General features: G+C 41.4%; 1 protein-coding gene across 3 annotated transcripts in view; it reads right to left on the bottom strand.

The window, feature by feature from the left end:
• Positions 1–894: 894 nt before the first annotated feature.
• The window catches only part of RASGRP3 (RAS guanyl releasing protein 3), a 122,513-nt gene continuing 105,181 nt past the window's right edge, over positions 895–18,226 (bottom strand). For all 3 annotated transcript variants that reach the window (XM_057742959.1, XM_057742958.1, XM_057742960.1), the window contains 6 exons: positions 16,663–16,778; positions 13,274–13,421; positions 7,054–7,090; positions 4,647–4,772; positions 3,943–4,307; positions 895–2,605 (listed from right to left, as the gene is read on the bottom strand). In XM_057742959.1, coding sequence (XP_057598942.1) covers positions 2,597–2,605; positions 3,943–4,307; positions 4,647–4,772; positions 7,054–7,090; positions 13,274–13,421; positions 16,663–16,778 — 801 coding nt within the window. In that variant the 3' untranslated portion in view covers positions 895–2,596. The remainder of the gene's footprint in view (positions 2,606–3,942; positions 4,308–4,646; positions 4,773–7,053; positions 7,091–13,273; positions 13,422–16,662; positions 16,779–18,226) is intronic.

Consider the following 18,226-nt stretch of genomic DNA (forward strand, 5'->3'; position numbering starts at 1 on the left):
TCTATTATCATAGAAATCTGAAGACATTATTGCTTCAGGAAACAACCACTCAACATAACTGTTCAAATACCAATTAGGATCACTCTGGTTTAGGCAGATGTCAAAAAGCTTCAATCCAATTTGTACATCCTTCAATGAAGATTCAGTTGCAGTATCTAACATTTCCTCTCCTCACATCTAATAACATTCACTTTTTTTTTTTTTGGCTGTGCCACTTGGCTTGTGGGATCTCAGTTCCCCAACAATGGATTTTTGGGTCACGACAGTGAAAGTACCGAACCATAACCACTAGACCACCAGGGAACTCCCAATATTCACTGTTAAAAGTCTGGTTTTGTTTTTGCTTTGACAATGATCATCAAACCTACAAAAGGACAGTCTGGAGGAACCAACCATCATAGTTCTTTTTGCTCCACCAAGGGTTTGCCTAATGTACTTATTTTACTTATTATAGGAAATTGATATATTGGAAACATCAGAGTTGCCATTGGTGATGAGTAAATGATATAATCAAAATTATAAAGCAGCTTCACTACGAACTCAAATTCCTCTTTGGCAAAGCAATAATAGTAGTATGTGTGCGTGTATGTGTGTATATGTGTGCCTATGTATACAGATAAACACATAATACACACACATACAAAAATAGTTTATATACATGTACACACACGTTTGCTTTATTATTATCATTTTTTGGTTTGTTTTTACTCGAGGTTCATTTAGTATCTTTGTCGCAGGAAGGTTGGTCATATGAAATTCTTCTTATATGTGAAAACTCAAAAATAACCCAAACTAAGTGGCAAGTGAAATAACTGCTTTGAGGAGAAAAAGAATAGTCTTAACATTCATTAACAAAAACAACAAAATACACACACACAAGAAAGGTTTCTGGTACTTAAATTGTCATTTTCTGTTTTTAATTCTGTTAACATGTATTTCACTGTGTTTATGAATAGGAATAGAACACAGAGACATAGAACCAACACTGGGGGTGGCTGATTTCTGAGGTGCTTGCGAATGGTGACTTCTTATATTTTCCAGCTTAATCACAACGCCCTCACCTAATAACTTCATTTAATTTGCAGTATCTCTGCAAGTTGGTCTCTGAATCTGTTTGGCATGATTAAGTCAGTTCTAGCAAATCTGAAACTCTGTTTTAAGGTGTCATCTTGCCTTCACACCCACAGGCTCTCAGCTCCCAAGCTCAGAGACAAGGGATGCTCCTCTTTGTGCATCTAACACAGGACCTGCCCAGAGCAGGTACTCAACAAGTGTTTGCTGAGCCAACTGTCTTCATTTACCTAATGGAAAATAAGAAAGGCATTTCTTTATTGAAACGACTGCCCCGAAAGAAACACATTCAGTCTTACGTGGATTATAGACACTTAAACTCCCAAATGCAGACCAGTGCACCTCTGTGGGTCCAATTTCTGACTGGTCACTTGGTAGCAGGTCATTTTCCTCGTCCCTAGGCTCAAACCCATCTCTATTTTTGAATATCTTCAACCTAGTTCGTTCTCCTCTCATCATGTAAGAAACGGACCACGTCTAGTAATGTTGGGTCAAAGGAAGATATTCAAAATATTGATACTTTAAAAGTTTAAATGAAATGTTAATCAAATGTGGTTTGTGGTAGTTTGCTTTCTTCTTAACTATGGATGGCCATTTCTTAGGGACAGCATGAGAATTCTCTTTCACAACCAAAATGTTTTCTTTTTTAACAAACAAAATTCTTAAAACTATTTTGAGGTTTTAAAAATTGCTGGTTGAATTTTAAAAATTGCATTGCAATAAGTTGTTTGAGGGATGGTTTGTTTTTCTCTTAAATTTTATCCCCAAAATCTTGAATTGATTTTTTAATTGCTCTTCACACTTCTTAATAGCAGTCTTAAGGAATATGGCTAAACCTAGTCAGATGGGACATGTATCCAGTTAATTCTCCCCCATGGCAATTATAAATACTAGGAGAGTTTTCATGGCTGTGTCATAGCTACCTAGTGATACAGAATTGGTAAGACATATGATTATAGAAGTGCGACTTGTTACACATTATAATAGCAACTGTACGAAAAGAACAATGTAAACAACCTCTCCTTGCAGCCTTCCAAGTCCGGAGGAGCTTCCTTATCCCTCAAGAAAATATTGTCCTGGTCCCATCCAAAAAGCACACAAAACGACCCCTAAATTGACTCCTCATTAAACACCCCCCTCAAAAGTTTATAAAAATACTGAAATACCATTCTCACAGGAAAAGCAAAGTCTGAGTTTAGAGAATGAATATCAAGTACATGCACAAAAGCTTTCAGTTCACCCGTATATAAATGACTCTATAGAGAAAGATAGGAGAGAAAACTACCAGCTATATAACACAGTCTTTGTGGCACCTCACTAGGAGCAGGGAAGGAGGAAATAAATAGTTCATCGGGTAAATCCTCTGTCCTACAGTTCAATCAGGGAGATCCCACAGTGTCACAAGGCAGTAAATGTCCAGAGATCTTTTCAGTTAACTTCCTAAGCGTTGGAGTGGTCTTCAGAGTGTCTCATCTTGCTGCTTCCAAATGCCAACACAATTGCCTTCAGTGTCCTCAGCCTGAAGTCAGCCATCCTGCAATATGAATCAGAACCTTTTGTATGGCTGGATCTCATTTAACAAAATAAGACTATTCCTAGAAAGCAGTTTATCAGATAATTTCAAGGGAACATCTCAAATGGTCAGTACCTTGTACCCTCAAGATTTAGAGGGAAATAAAAGATCACGTAGTCCACCCAACACATGATGTAAATGTTCTGAAATTAGATTGTGGTGGTGGTTGTGCAACTCTGTGAATATACTAAAAACCATTGAATTATATACTTTAAATGAGTAAATTTTATAGTTGATAAATTACATCTCAATAAAGCTGTTTTAAAAGTTGGTGTTAAAAGAAAGAAAACAATGGCTTACAATAAACTTCATACGACTGAAGATCATGTGTGGCATCCTTACTAACTGTCTTCAATGAGGAAGGAATTAGAGGAGTTTTGATTAAAGGTCGTTGGCATTTTTTTCATCATAGGAAACTATGGAGACTGTGTGCTTAGATCTCCTGATGACAGGTGGAATGCGGAGGACCAGAAGAAAGAATAAAGAGCACCGGCTTGATCCAGGAGGATCTCTGCCTAACCTAATATTCTGTTTATGAGAATGATTCAGTAGGAAGGCAATGGCTGCGCTCCATGACATTACTTTTAGGTTAGGAATATGACACCAATTTCCCCAAATATTTTTCTTAATAACACTATGGACAGTTGACTAATCAATTTATCTAAGTCCATCTTGAATCAATTTATATTTTCAGCTTGTTCTAACAAATTCCATATGCTTCCCAATTTGCTTTGGATGATTTGACCATAATTTTTGTGTGAAGGCAAAGCCTGGCTTATAGACCCTGAGGTCCCCACGTCTCTGATATTCACCATCCTCTCCTCCATGATACTGTCAAGAGCCTTTTTTTTTTCTTTTTTTTTTTAAGTAGTGGCAAGAGTTTTCAGCTCTCCTTCTCTATCTACAAGTCTTTTGTTTCCACTGCCTCCTCTGAGTTTGGGCCCTGATTCTAGTTTGGAAAACTAAGCTGATGGGTATTGCATACTGGTATACTGGATACATGCAATAGTCAAGGGTCCCTGGACATCATGTCAATAAACAGACACAGAAACCTTCACTGAATTTTAGAATCCATTTGGTTCAGTTTTATAGATGATAAAACTAAGGTCCACGGAGAAGAGACCATTTGTCCAGCATCACATAACTAGCCAACGGCAAGACTAAAAATGACATGTCTTGATTCCCAACCATTCTGCTTTCAAAACTATGAGGCTGCCTTGTGGACTCACTATAACACTCGGCTCAGCCCCTTTCAGCCTGCCTCTTCTGATTTTACTTGTGGTTTGACCAGCACTGACCTCACCGTCCTGTCTGGTCTCACCCATGTCTGCTTCGTCCTGGTCAGGTTCAAATGTGGTGCCTCGGTCAACAACATCCACACCAGCCTGCACCCTGGGCTTCTCATTTTCCCACTTGGCAAAGCCTTTGTCTTTTGCTGCTTTGTCATGGAACTTGGACTTCATTTTGGGGAAGGTGTGGGACCCTGAGTCCCCCCAGCCAGCCTCGGACCACACAGGCTCAGTCTGGGTGGCCTGGCTGGTAGTGGCTCGTTGCAGCCGTACAGAGATCTTGCGAGAGGAGCCTGTGACCAGTGTGATGGCTCTGCTGTCCAGGTCTCGGTGTCCAGCAGCGACGCCAGGGAACTCGAACACCTCATCCTGCACTGAAAGGGGAAAGATTACTGTGATTATTTGACATCTGACTGCTTCACAGCAAACCGTCAAAGTGGGTGCAAACCACAGGAGTCTGACGGGCAAGGTCCTAGAGGAACAGACCAGAGGTGGAATGAAATTGACCTCAGGTGAACTGCATGTTATTGAGACCTGAAAGCAGAAAGAAGCGTGCAGGGTTCAAGGGTTTTTAGCCCCTGCTGCTCACCCTGAAGAAGACCTTTGTGCTTATAATGGCTCTGACCAGTTTTAGATCCAGAAGCCAACCAAGGTGCAGGCGTGGAAGGTAAGCAGAAAGAAATCGCAATAGGAAAGAAAGTCGAGGACATTACCTGGAGGCAACGAGGGACTTCCAGGCAGCGACCCATGACCACTGCCCAAGGAGGGTGCGCGGGCAAATCTCCTGCAGGCCAGAACCAGGAGGTCTTTGCACTGTTTGTGACAGTTGGCTCCACAGTCTGAAACAACCCGAAGTTTCACAGGTGATTAGTGTGAACTACTCGTGTTAGATGCTGACCAGGCTTTCAGGGTGGCATTTGGGCTGTCAGGCCTCCCCTCCCCCACTCTTGTTTCTGTGTTTAATCTCAGGTCCACAGGGTGTGTCTAGGGGTAGTAAAAGGCCAATAGGACTCTCTTCCCTTCCCGGCGTTCCTAAAGTTCTCTCTTATATTTGTTCAACTACTACCTCTACACAGTTCATTGATGTTCTGGGAAGCAACGAGCAGGGGGAGCCTGCGTGGGGAGTTGCCTTTGCCCAAAACGAAATGCAGATTCCATGGGACTGGGGTTCTTCTCCAGACCAAGATGGATTCCCCACAAAGAGACTCCCTGAGCCAGAATGAGGGTGACAAGCCTCAGCATCTAGTCTCTCCCAAGACCTACTGCTGCCTCTAATTATTTACGGCAAGGCATCCCTCCATTCGGTATTTGTCTGCATTTTCTATTCTTCTTCATTTCCCAAAACCTTTTCCAGACCAAGTGATTATAGTTTTTGCTTCCTTTCTTGGCATAGAAACAGAAGACAAGGTGAGCATATGATCGGTAAACATGTCTCAGATGAGATTATGCCTTACAAATGGCATGCAGCAGATTCTGTCACCTTCCCATTAGATGCTTTAGTTAAGAAAGTAGATATTAATTGCTACCTGGGGTGGAAAATTTTGGCCACTTTGGAAGATAGCCACACAATTATTTCATATGATGAGGGTCCTACGTTTCTCTTAGAATCACTGAACAGATATGATCATTTTAAAGGGTACATTTCTCTCTCACCATCAAAGAGGACCTTTCTCATTATTTTCAATACCCATTTTCCCCTAAATGGTCTTGTTTCAAATGGTTTTGTAATGACATCATGGAAAGATCAAATTGTAGTGACAGGTTCGATCTATTTTAATTAGATTTTTCACTCTGTGTGTCTTTTAAGAGAAAGTACCATGTGAACAGAGATCCTAGGGTTTAAGTGATTTTCATCTTCATAAAATTGTGTGTGTGTGTGTGTGTACATGCGCGTGTATGTATGTATATCTAGGGGATAAGGGGCAGAAACCAGTATCTTTGCTGCTTGATAGTAAACATTCAAGTTAGACTAAGACAACTGATACAGAGAACTAAAGGGAAGGGTTGTTTTTTTGTTTGTTTATAGTTTTTTTTTTTTCTTTAGCACTAAAGGATGGCTCCCATAGAGGTTCAAGGAAGCTCCCTGTTCATGTAAAATGAGGGCCAAATACTGAAAGACAGCTAGAGGAAAAAGGCATCACAAGGGAACATTATTAATCTGAAGGCATTCTGTGATTAAGATATTTCCTTTTTGGTTTTATTATATTTTTTAAGAGCATTATCAGATTCTTAAAAGAACCAGTATAAACAGGCTGCATAAAATATCCAGCAGTTTTTTGAACACCAATAATGTGTAATAATCATATATCTACAAATAGTAACACATTCCTATTGCATTTATCAAATATATATCTATTCAACTGTTATAAATTTCAGTTATATGGGGGAAGTATATGAACAAATTCATTGAAAGGGGCAAACGTGTCTCCTCTTTTCTTATCATTTGTGATTTAGTAGAGAAGAGAATAGCTATGTGAGAGTAGAAAGAAATGCATATGTATTACAGAAATGAGCATGTTTTTTTTTTTCCCTTGAAGGACAAAGTTTTTATATACAGTATTTCCATTAGGCTCACCCTCCTCAAAATTCTTACCTTAAATGTGTGCTGTTGATGAGCAAGACATCTTAGAGATGGGGGTTAGATGTGTGGGGGATGATAAGTGTGGTTTGCTTGCTTTTTTGTAAGGAGATAAAATTCCAGCCTGGACTCTCCAAAACATCAGGGAGTCCTTTCCTGGACACATTAACTCCTCAGTTGCCCGCAGCCCCAAAGCCCTAAGTTCTCCGTGATGCCAAGCGCTTTAAAGTTTCCATCAGACAAATGTGATTCCTGTCCCAAACGTCACATTTAAAAATTTTAACAATGAGAGATTGGAATTGGCATATGCACACTCCTATGTATAAAATAGATAACTAATGAGAACCTACTGTATAGCACAGGGAACTCCACTCAATGCTCTGTGGTGACCTAAATGGGAAGGAAATCTAAAAAAAGAGGAGATATATGTATATGTATAGCTGATTCACTTTGCTGTACAGCAGAAACTAACACAACATTGTAAAGCAACTATACTCCAATAGAAATTTAGAAAATAAAAATTTTAACAAAATAACATTTACCTTTGCATTTGTATCCTTGCTTGATTATGCCCCAAAGCTGTAACGAAAGACAAAGGAATATCAGGGAATCTGAAGAGAAATCTGGAAAGAAAACAAGGCCACAGAGAAGGAAGTCCTGGGAAGTGTGATGACTGGTTGAGCATAAACAGGATGTAGCTGCTCCTGACACCCTTCCTGTCAGATAGAAGAACCCTCTCCCAGTCCACGCCAGCTGGGGCAATAACAGGAGTTTTGCTTCCCTTTTCTTTCTGGGAGCCAAACGGGAGCTGGGATGGGAAACTGACATTGGAGCATTTATTGAATTTTGGCATAATGCGCTCTCAGCAAAATTCACAGGGAGACTCTGTCACTCTGCCTTTGATAGCCCCTGGCTCCCTCAGCTTTTTTTTTTTTTTTTTTAATATATTTATTTATTGGCTGTATTGGGTCTTCATTACTGCTGAACACGGACTTTCTCTAGCTGCAGTGAGCAGGGGCTACTCTTCATTGTGGTGCACAGGCTCCTCATTGCAGTGGCTTCTCTTGTTGTGAAGCATGGGCTCTAGGAGCATGGGCTTCAGTACTTGCTGCACACGGGCTCAACAGTTGTGGCTCACGGGCTCTAGAGCACAGGCTCAGTAGTTGTGGCGCAAGGATTGAACCTGTGTCCCCTGCATTGGCAGGCGGATTCTTCACCATTGCTCCACCAGGGAAGTCCCCCTCTGATTTTTTATTCACATTAACTGCTCTTGGCGCCCCCTACAGGAAATTAAGCGACCCAAGCAATGCATCCCACAAAAGCATTTAAATTTTTGCTTGGTTATATTCTGAGAAATATTTCTACCTTGATAGAATACAGAAGAGGAAAAGATCTTGCACTTATTCATATATTTATTCCCTGTATTTGTTCGATGTTTCGCCTGGGCCAGGGCTATGGGAGATGCAGAAAAGGCTCAGATTCTGCCAACCAAGGAAGAAGTAGGATGTAGGAAGTGAGTTTCTCCATAGATATGGGAGGAATGAACTAGCAGTGGGGGAAATTGTTGCAATGCAAATAGAAGCGATTTTTTTTTCCTTTTGAGAGCAAGGAAAACAAAGAGAATGTCAAACAGGCTAGAGGAGAAAGATAACCTGGCCTGAAAGAGTTAATCATTCCTTGTTTTACTTTAGCTGTCACTAATCTGTAGTTACTAGATTTTTACTTCACAAACCTAAGGCCCTGATACTTACCTCTGTGTGAGTTACATCCTGCCTCTCACTTGCTAATCTCATTTACAACTTGGAAGCTGCATTCCATACCATTGTAACAAAATCATTCCTATAGTTTGTTTTGCATTTCAGAAAGGAGGTCCCCAGCTGACAAACCACAGACAAACAGACAATCAACAAACTGCCAGACCCCAGTTACCTGGTAGCCTGAGGCCAGCTCTGACTGTTTTAGAATAATGTGAAGGAGAAAGAATGCAAGATCTCCGCCTACTGGATCCTCATCACATACCCCAGCCTGCCAGCCCCAAGTGTAAAATCTTCCCCGACGCCCAAGGACCTGGGGCGGGGGCACAGTTCTTGAGGCACTAGCTTGCCTGGCAAAGAAAAATAAAGCCGTCATTATGGTAACAGAAGTGACAAGTGTCTCAGGAGAGATGTGAGGGCCTACAGTTCAACAAGGGAGGGTTTGCCCAGGCAGTTCACGGACATCATCCCGGTGGCAGTGTCCTCACAAACCTCTGCCACACTGTAATCTCCGTGAGAAGGGACCTTCCCACGTTCTTTCTCAGGCCTCCCGCAGCACGTGCATGCGGGAACCAGGGGCATTAGGGACACAGAGCACACGCACAGTGCTGATGCGTTAAGTGGGCTCAGCTCAAGTTGGAGGAGCTCCACGCCTCACCTTGAGTGGTCAGGTTAAGTGGCTGACATCTACCTAACAAAGGGATTTTGAAAGAAACAGAGCTGATGGACTATTGGCACTGACGGGGGTGTTGTTCACAATGTGTTACAGGGGAACGATGCCCTTAGTGTAGACATCATGGCCCGAGAAGAGTAAGTCGCTGCTGATGGGAAGTGATTCAAGGCATTAGGCAAGTTGCTCCTTACTCGCTTTCTGACAAGGAAATTCCACCTGTGAAGAGTGATTCCTCTGAGCCTTAAGAGCTGTTTGGTCTCTCACATATCCATTATTGATACTATGTACAAAATAGACAACTGATGGGAACATAGGGTATAGCACAGGGAACTCTCCCTAAGTACTGTGGTGACCTAAATGGGAGGGAAGCCCAGAAGGGAGGGGATATCTTCATGTGTATGTGTGCATGGCTGATTTATTTTGTTGTGCAGTAGAGGCTAGCACAGTCTTGTAAAACAACCACACTCCAACAAAAATTTTTAAAAAGGTTATTTGGTCCTTCAGAAAACATTATTAAGATGCAAGTGTCTCTTGGGACAAGGCAACACTTTGCCCTGGAGACAGGAAGGATTATTAAGACAACTAACTGGAAGCAAGGCCTCAGTGCCTAGGGTGACTGGAAGAGGGATGGGGAGGTGTCAGTACAGAAAAGGGAAGTGGGTGGGTAAGCCAATCACAACTGTCAGAGCTGCAAGGATCTTCATGATAATCTAGTTTGCTTCCCTTTTATAAAAGGTGAGTGTGGTGATGCAGGAAGTTAAATGATTTGCATGGTCCCCCATCTGGGAAACTTTGTAGTGATGAGAAATTGTTTCCTCACAGAGCCCTGGGCAATAGTAATAACAAAAATAACAATGGTAGCTAACATTTAATGAACTCTTGCTATGTGAAAGGTGCAGTTTTAAGCTATGTGTAACAACTTATTTAATGCTCACAACATCCTTATGAGATAGGTAATAATAATTTTCTCATTTTTACAGAAGGAAGAGACTGAGCTACAAAGAGATGAAGTCACTTGTTAAGATCTCATAGCTAGGATGATGCCTTAGAGGGCTGAGATGGGGAGGGTGGGGGGGAGTCGAAGGAGGAGGGAATATGGGGATATGTGTATGAATACAGATGATTGACTTTGGTGTACCTCAAAAACTGGTACAAGAGTGGAAAGCAATTATATTCCAATGAAAAATAAATTAATTAATTAAAAGATAAAAAAATAAAAAGCTAAAAAAAAAGATCTCATAGTTAGTAAGTAGGGAAAGAAGAATGTGAAGAATGTGTCACTTGAGAGAAAAACAGGAAGCCATGGCTGCTGGGTGTTTTGTGTGTGATCAGAGAAAAGCCTCTGATCTAGGACAAGAAAGGATAAGGTTTAAGAAGCATCAGAATCTCTGGCTATGGCATGGCTGCAGAAACTGCTTTAAAAAAAAAAAGTCTAGCATGAGCCCCATGAGGTGGGCAAGTCAGGGCGTTGCTTGTAATGCTTACTTAAGAACCAGCAGACAACACGAGGCAGGAAGAGGCTCTGGATCAGCATGTCAGACAAGGGCAGAAGAGGGTACTTCCTGCAGTCCTTTGATTTTGAGACCTCAGGCTGCGGTAAGATTTGGAGTGATCGTTTGTGGTGGAAGGAGCACTGGACTGGGAGCCAGGAGACCTGAATGTGAGTCATGATTCTGCTGCTAATGAGCCATGTGACCTTAGGGAAGTCACTTCACTTCTCCAGAGCTCCAAATAAGGGAATTAGCAAACCCTTGCAGCTCTGGAATTCTCAATCCAAAATCAATGTATTTCGAGCAGTGTCTATTTGTCTTCCTTACCCTTCAAATGGAATTTACTTCAAAAGCAGGTGGTCCAGGCACTAAAAAATAGTTCCTTCTCTTCCCCCACAATTCCTTTCAATGACCCATCTAGAGCATGATATTTATAAAACCCCTCTGAAAACCAATGAGCTTTAAAAAAAAAAAAAAAAGTGTGTAAGTAAAGATCAACTCAAATTGTAGCAATGAAATTAGGTATATTTTGAAAAATAAAAAAAAATTTTATTTTTATTTTGAAAAGTAAAAATAAAAAATAAAAATAAAATTTTTAATATTTTAATAAAATATTAACACTTTGAGTTAATTTCCATTAAACTCCAACTATATCAAGGAACACTAAAAAAAGAGAAAGCTTTACTCTGAGCTCTGTGGCATGCAACATGTCTGATATCATTTAATCATCACGATTACATGGCAGGTAAGTCTTAACCCCATCTTACAGATAGGAAAACAGAGACTCAAAGATGATCAATAGCTTGGTCAAGGACATAGAGTTAATAAGGGGCAGAATTGAGATTCAAAGTCAGAGTTCCAGACTCCAAGTCCAGAACTTTCTACCTGATCACAGCGGCATCAAAAACCTAGCACCAGGGGCTTCCTAGGTGGCTCAGTGGTTAAGAATCCACCTGCCAAAGCAGGGGACACGGGTTTGATCCCTGCTCCAGGAAGATCCCACATGCCACAGAGCAACTAAGCCTGTGCGCCACAATTATTGAGCCCATGTGCCGCAGCTACTGAAGCCCACACGCCTAGAGCCCGTGCTCCACAACAGGAGAAGCCACAGCAATGAGGAGCCCGCGCACTGCAACAAAAAGTAGCCCCTGCTCACCACAGCTAGAGGAAGCCCGCACATAGCAATGAAAACCCAATGCAACCAATAAATAAATAAATTTATAAATAACAACAACAACAAAAAGCCTAGCACCAGCAAACGTGCTCTGATGAGTTGGGAAGGGGAGTGTGGAAGCGCCCAAGAAACCTACCTTGTTGCTTCTACAGAACCAGTGCCTCCAGGGAAGGGAGAGACATCCGGGGGGATGGAGATAAGACCTCGAGATTGGACAAGGACCTACCAGCTCTCACACCACACCATGGGTCAGAAGTCTCAACCTGACTTTTGGCTGAGCCAGGCCAGGGCCAAACAGATTCCCTGGGCCCCACTCTGCAGGAGAGAGTTATAACATGGCTCCAGCCCACTTGAGCATTTTTCAGGTCTAGATACAGGCAAAAATTCCCATCAGAAAAGAGAGATGTGAAAAAGGAGGCCCATTTCTTTGATGATACAGTGGTCAGGTGATACAATCCCAGTAGCGTAGCTGGTAGGAGAACCTCTCCTTCTCTGGGGTGGACAAAGAGAGCTGGTTAGGCTGGGCTTGCCCCTTGATCACAGCAGCTGCTATGATCACATGGGGCCATCTCTGAGGTAACCTCTGCCTCTAATTTACCCATTCTCAGAGGCGTGTGTACTTAAATATAAGCTCCTGCCTGTTGGCTCCCCAAAGCCCGTTATTCAAGAGTGAAAGGGAAAAATGTAATTTAGTGGGAGCATATATGATATCGGCTATGCATTCCATACGGGTCCACAGCGGGACATGACTGCTGAATGAAGCTAACAAAACTGAGCTGGCATCTGGACAAATGCCACTCACCTGGCTGCTGGGCTACCCTCACATAGAATACCGCATTTTCCATCTTATATTATTTGGGTGTCAATTAGAAGACGTTCAGAGCTCAAGGGTCTTTGTTTAATAGCAGGGCCAAACCTGACCTTATTTGCCAAAGAATCATCAAATGTGGGGAAATGAAGTGTACAACCGTCATTTGTTGCAGTGGTGTAGGTAGAGCCATAACACCTGCGTTTGAGTCCCGGCTGTATTCATTATTGGCTGTGAGATCCTGGGAAACTTGGGTTATCCTCCCAGGACCTCTCTACCTTCATATACAAATGGGGAGAGCAAAATGCCCACCTCATGGACTAGTTATGAGGATTAATTACACTAATGTCTCTGGAAATATTTCATTACTGTCAAATGCTGAGTAAATGTTATTTATTATTATAACCATCTTCTCTTCAAAAAGATTTTTTTTTCTTTCTGAGTTCCGAATTACTGAGCCATGTCATGATAGATATCTAGTGATGGACACTATATATAACAACAGCTGGGAGGAACTGGCAAGGATAAATATTCCACTTAATTGCACCCACTTGTGATGAATGCCAGGGCTCTTTGGGCAGAACCATTCCCTGGCAGATATTAACAGACGAACTGCTCTCTTGAGTTAATAAGGCTTAACAACCTTCCCTGTCTTCACCAGCCCTGCATTTCTAGAAAGAACACAGCTAAACCTGCAGATCTTACTTTTGTTTGTAATTGAATGTTTAATTTCAGGGAGCCATCATGTTTTACTTCTGATCTAAGGCAGACAATGGACTCCGTCAGTGTATCATTTTCCTACATTCTCAGAATACTGCATAAAACACTACATAACAAGAGAAAACAATGGAAAACAGACTTACAAATCCTGCACAGTGTTCGCAGAAGGTTGGCTTGAGATAGGTCATCTCCTGAAAATTATGGACAAATCCTGGTCCCATTTTACAGTGTAGTTGGGACTTAGCTCTCAGGAAGTAAGCCATCATTTCATCTTTACTAATTAGGCCATCCCTGTGAAGAGAATCAAAGAGAGGGATCTTTGAATACCACGTTGCAAGCAGTTGCCACACTTAAATCACTCACCTCCCAAACCTCTGTGGTCAAAAGCAGGTGGGGAATGTTCACTTTCCTGTTATACCTGAAAGGAGAGGACTTCAAAGGACAGTTTTTAGTGCCAAAGCCTTTCTTAGTAAGGAGAAGATGTGTGTGTGTGTGTGTGTGTGTGTTTGTGTGTGTGTCTTATATGCACTGTAGCACAGAAAATCTTCTTCATTACCGAATAGTAGCTCCCAGAAGAACAATTCCTTTCTAGCCTTTGCCTCACAACAGAGTTTGCAAGAATCAGGTTGCTGGAGAAAGGCAGAAAACTGTGATAACTGGACCCACCATTCTCAAATTCATTCCGCCTGATGTTATCCAGGCCACCACCATTGGTAATCTTTTCATTCACGTCTTTCTGGCTCTGAGACCATTCACTAGAGTGAGTCTCCCAGATCTTCTCCACATAAAACCTTGGTTCCACCTATCACCACACACCCTGACATCTTATTTACCAGAAAAGGTTAAATCCATTGACATGGGTGAGCTTCATATTGCCTTCTCTCCACATCAGCATGCGTTGGAGACCACACCTTCTGCACCAATTCAGAACTCCTTTACATCTCATATGTCCTCTCTCAGGGTCATTCTCCCACCCCCCACTTCCCAGCCTCTCCAGGACATTGCTCCTTCCAGGTTCTGCTCCATCATGTCGCCCACACCTTCCTCTGTTTACAAATACACTTAGGACTTCCCCTCCTTAAAAATGTCTTTCCTGGACTTCCTAGGTAGCGCAGTGGTTAAGAATCTGCCTGCCAATGCAGGGGACACGGGTTCGATCCCTGCTCCAGGAAGATCCCACATGCCACAGAGCAACTAAGCCCATGTGCCACAACTACTGAGCCATGTGCTGCAACTACTGAAGCCCACGCACCTAGAGCCCGTGCTCTGCAACAAGAGAAGCCATGGCAATGAGGAGCCCGCGCACCACAATGAAGAGTAGCCCCCACTCACCGCAACTAAAGAAAGCCCGCACACCGCAGGAAAAAAAAAAAAAGTCTTTCCTCAATTCTGCCTCCATTTGCAACACTTGTCTTTTCTCTCTTTCTTTGCTTACTCCCAAAGTTTTCAAGAAGAGTACTCATTAGACATTTTTTCCATTTCTTTCAATTACTCTTTCCTCCATGAAATCAGGTTTCTAACCCACCATTCTACTGAAACTGTCACAGTAACATCCTCAGTGGCCTCTTCTCATTCCTTGAACTTGTTGACCTCCTGGCAGCATGTGACATGGGGACAGATTTCCTCCTTCTTGACACTCCCTCCTCCTCCACCCCCTGTGATTCCATGTAGCCCTGGTTTCCCTCCTGCCTCTTATGCTCCTCTTTCTCCAGCTCTTCTGCAGGATCTACGTCTTCCTTTCGGCTTCTGCATGTGGGGAGAGGAGTCCCTGAAGCCACATTCCTCAGGCCCCGTGCTCATGTTCCTCTAAACTTTCCCATCAGAATGTGCTCACACTCCTGGGACTCCAGCTCACACCACTGGGCTGAAGACCTAACAATCTACATCTCCTGCCCCAACTGTTCTCCTGAATCTTGGGGCCATATCTTCGACAACTTGCTAGAATCTTCTCCTGGATGGCCCACTCTCCTCTAAAATTCAACATATTTAAGTCTGTCTGACAAAAGAAATCATGTAAGCTATGAAAACTGGAAACCTTCATTTTTAGGGGAAAAAATTTTTTTTAGGAAAAAATATCTGCTGGGACAGTCTCAGTACCAAAAAAGAATCCGCAGAGAAAGAAATTGAAGACCAGGAAGAGATAAGTTCATATTCTATGTACATGTCTCTGACCAGAAACAAACTGAGGGAAGAAGTGAGTAGTTAGCACGTAACAAATTGTATTTTATAAAGGAAATATATGTTTCTAATAATTTATTTTAAATGTATTCTCTGTTCTAGTTATACAATAAAGATGCCTTAAGTTTTTTAAGACATCTATGATAAAGTACCAAAGCTTTCCTTGACACCAAGGAAACTGAATTATTTATGGACTTAATTTTTTTTTTAAATTCTTAAACCAACAAAAATATTAGAGGATTTCAATGTGACATAATTTGGACATTTAACCAATATAAAATCCAGCATTCATTGCAGATGATTTTAAAACCAGGAACTAGTCTCACATAATTAAAAATGAGGTGATAAAATTATTAATGCCAGGGTTTCTTGGCAAAATTTTTTTTAAAAATCATTATTTTTTTTTAATGATCCGGGTTTTAGCCTCTAAAGTTATTTAGTTTCTCAGGAATCATTTGACGCTTAAGAGAAATATATTTTCTCTTCATTTCTCAAGACAACCTTTGAACTAGCAAAGAGAAAAATAAAGCACGGACACTTCTTGGCTATCTGCAGGCATCACCTGCTCTCCTGAAGACCTTAAGTAATCTAAAACACTTCTTACTTACTTGATGACTTCTTTTTTTAAATTTTAATTGATAGATTGATTTATATTTTTGGCTGCGTCGTGTCTTAGTTGTGGCACGCGGGATCTTCGTTGCAGCATGAGGGATATTTCATTGAGGCATGCGGGCTTCTCTCTAGTTGTGGCATGTGGGCCTTCTCTTCTCTAGTTGTGGTGTGTATGTGCATGCGCACACGGGGGCTCTCTAGTTGAGGCGTGCAGGCTCAGTAGTTGTGGTACGCGGGCTTAGTTGCCCCGGAGCATGTGGGATCTTAGTTTCCTGACCACGGATCAAACCTGCATCCCCTGCATTGCAGGATGGATTCTTTACCACCAGACCACCAGGGAAGTCCCCTTACTTGATAACTTTTAAGATTGGCCCCAGGTCCACTGATGCTGAGGACTCCATCATGCTAGATCTAACTATAGTTAGCCTCTATTTTTTTTGATGGAGGTTTTGGAGTTGATGAACTAGCTAAGTATTAGCAGTGATATGAGAAATGGAGAGCTAGGCTAATTTGCAAGTGAGTGCTTGTACTTAACACTGATGATGTGGTCTTCCCTGTGATTCCATCCAACCAATCATGTTCGTGGACACCAAGAAAAAAATCACCGAAAAGTTAGATGGGTCCCATCAATGCACTAGGATTGACTCTGTCAAGACGTAAATTAAAGGTTTCCCTGCTCTCCTTCCATAGTAATTTTATGCTTCAGGACAGTTGCATTACAATATAACAAAATTAAACTTACTGATCTTTGTCCAGCACACAAAAGGAATCCAAGAAGGGAAAATTGGCAGCTATACTTTCAAAGTCCTCTTGGGAGATGTACCCATCATGGTCATGGTCATAGTTTCTAAACACAGACTGCAAAGGAAAGGCACATATTTATTGAATGACTATGTATGTCAGCCCCTGAACTTGTTATTGGGAAAGCAATGATAACTAGTATATTATACTTTCTATCAAGGAACAGTTGCAATCTAGTTGAGAAGCATCTATGGTATAATGAGATAAGTGCAATGCTGAGGATAAAGACAGAGTGCTATGGGGGGGTGGGGAAGGGAGATTTTATTTTATTTTATTTTTTATTTTTTTTACATTTTTTAAGAACTTTTACTGAGATACAATTGACATACAATAAACTGCATATATGTAAAGTGTACAATTTATTTTTTTTCTCATTAGTAATGTATATATGGCAATCCCAATCTCCCAATTCATTCCCCCCCAACCCTCCCCACTTTCCCCACTTGGTGTCTATATGTTTGTTCTCTACATCTGTGTCTCTATTTCTGCCTTGCAAACCGGTTGATTTGTATCATTTCTCTATATTCCGCACATATGTGTTAATATACGATATTTGTTTTTCTCTTTCTGACTCACTTCACTCTGTATGACAGTCTCTAGGTCCATCCATGTCTCTAACAAATGTCCCAATTTCGTTCCTTTTTACAGCTGAGTAATATTCCATTGTATATATGCACCACATCTTTTTTATCCATTCATCTGTAGATGGACACTTAGGTTGCTTCCATGTCCTGGCTATTGTAAATAGTGCTGCAATGAACATTGGAGTGCATGTGTCTTTTTGAATTATGGTGTGCTCTGTGCATATGCCCAGTAGTGGGATTTCTGGGTCATATGGTAACTCTATTTTTAGTTTTGCAAGGAACCTCCATACTGTTCTCCATAGTGGCTGTATCAATTTACATTCCCACCAACAGTGCAAGAGCAATCCCTTTTCTCCACACCCTCTCCAGCATTTACTGTTTGTAGATTTTCTGATGATGCCCATTCTAACCGGTGTGAGGTGATATCTCATTGTATGGAAGGGAGATTTTAAAATGTTTCCTGGAGAAAGCAAGGTCTAAACTGAGACCTCAAGGTTGAGTAGGAGTGAGGCTTGGTGAATTCACAAATGCCAATACCATGAGAATAGAAAATGAAACTTTAAAATGTGAAATTATCTGAAAAATCAAAGTATACATTTAATGCAATTGCAATCAAAATCCCAGTGGGAATATTTTTAACGACAAATTGATTCTAAAGTTCTGATGGAAGTGAAGATGTTGAGAACAGCCTAAAATTGTTTAAAATGAGGGGTAACGACCTCAGGCAAGGGAAACAAAAGCAAAAACAAACAACTGGGACTATATCAAACTAAAAAGGTTAGCATAGGGAAGGAAACTGTCAACAAAATGAAAAGGGCACCTACTGAATAGGAGAAGATACTTGCAAATGATGTATCTGATAAGGGGATAATATTCAAAATATACAAAGAACTCATACAACTCAACATCAGAAAGACAAAC

The sequence above is a fragment of the Hippopotamus amphibius genome, chromosome 7, assembly GCF_030028045.1.
Source record: "Hippopotamus amphibius kiboko isolate mHipAmp2 chromosome 7, mHipAmp2.hap2, whole genome shotgun sequence".
Taxonomy (NCBI): domain Eukaryota; kingdom Metazoa; phylum Chordata; class Mammalia; order Artiodactyla; family Hippopotamidae; genus Hippopotamus; species Hippopotamus amphibius.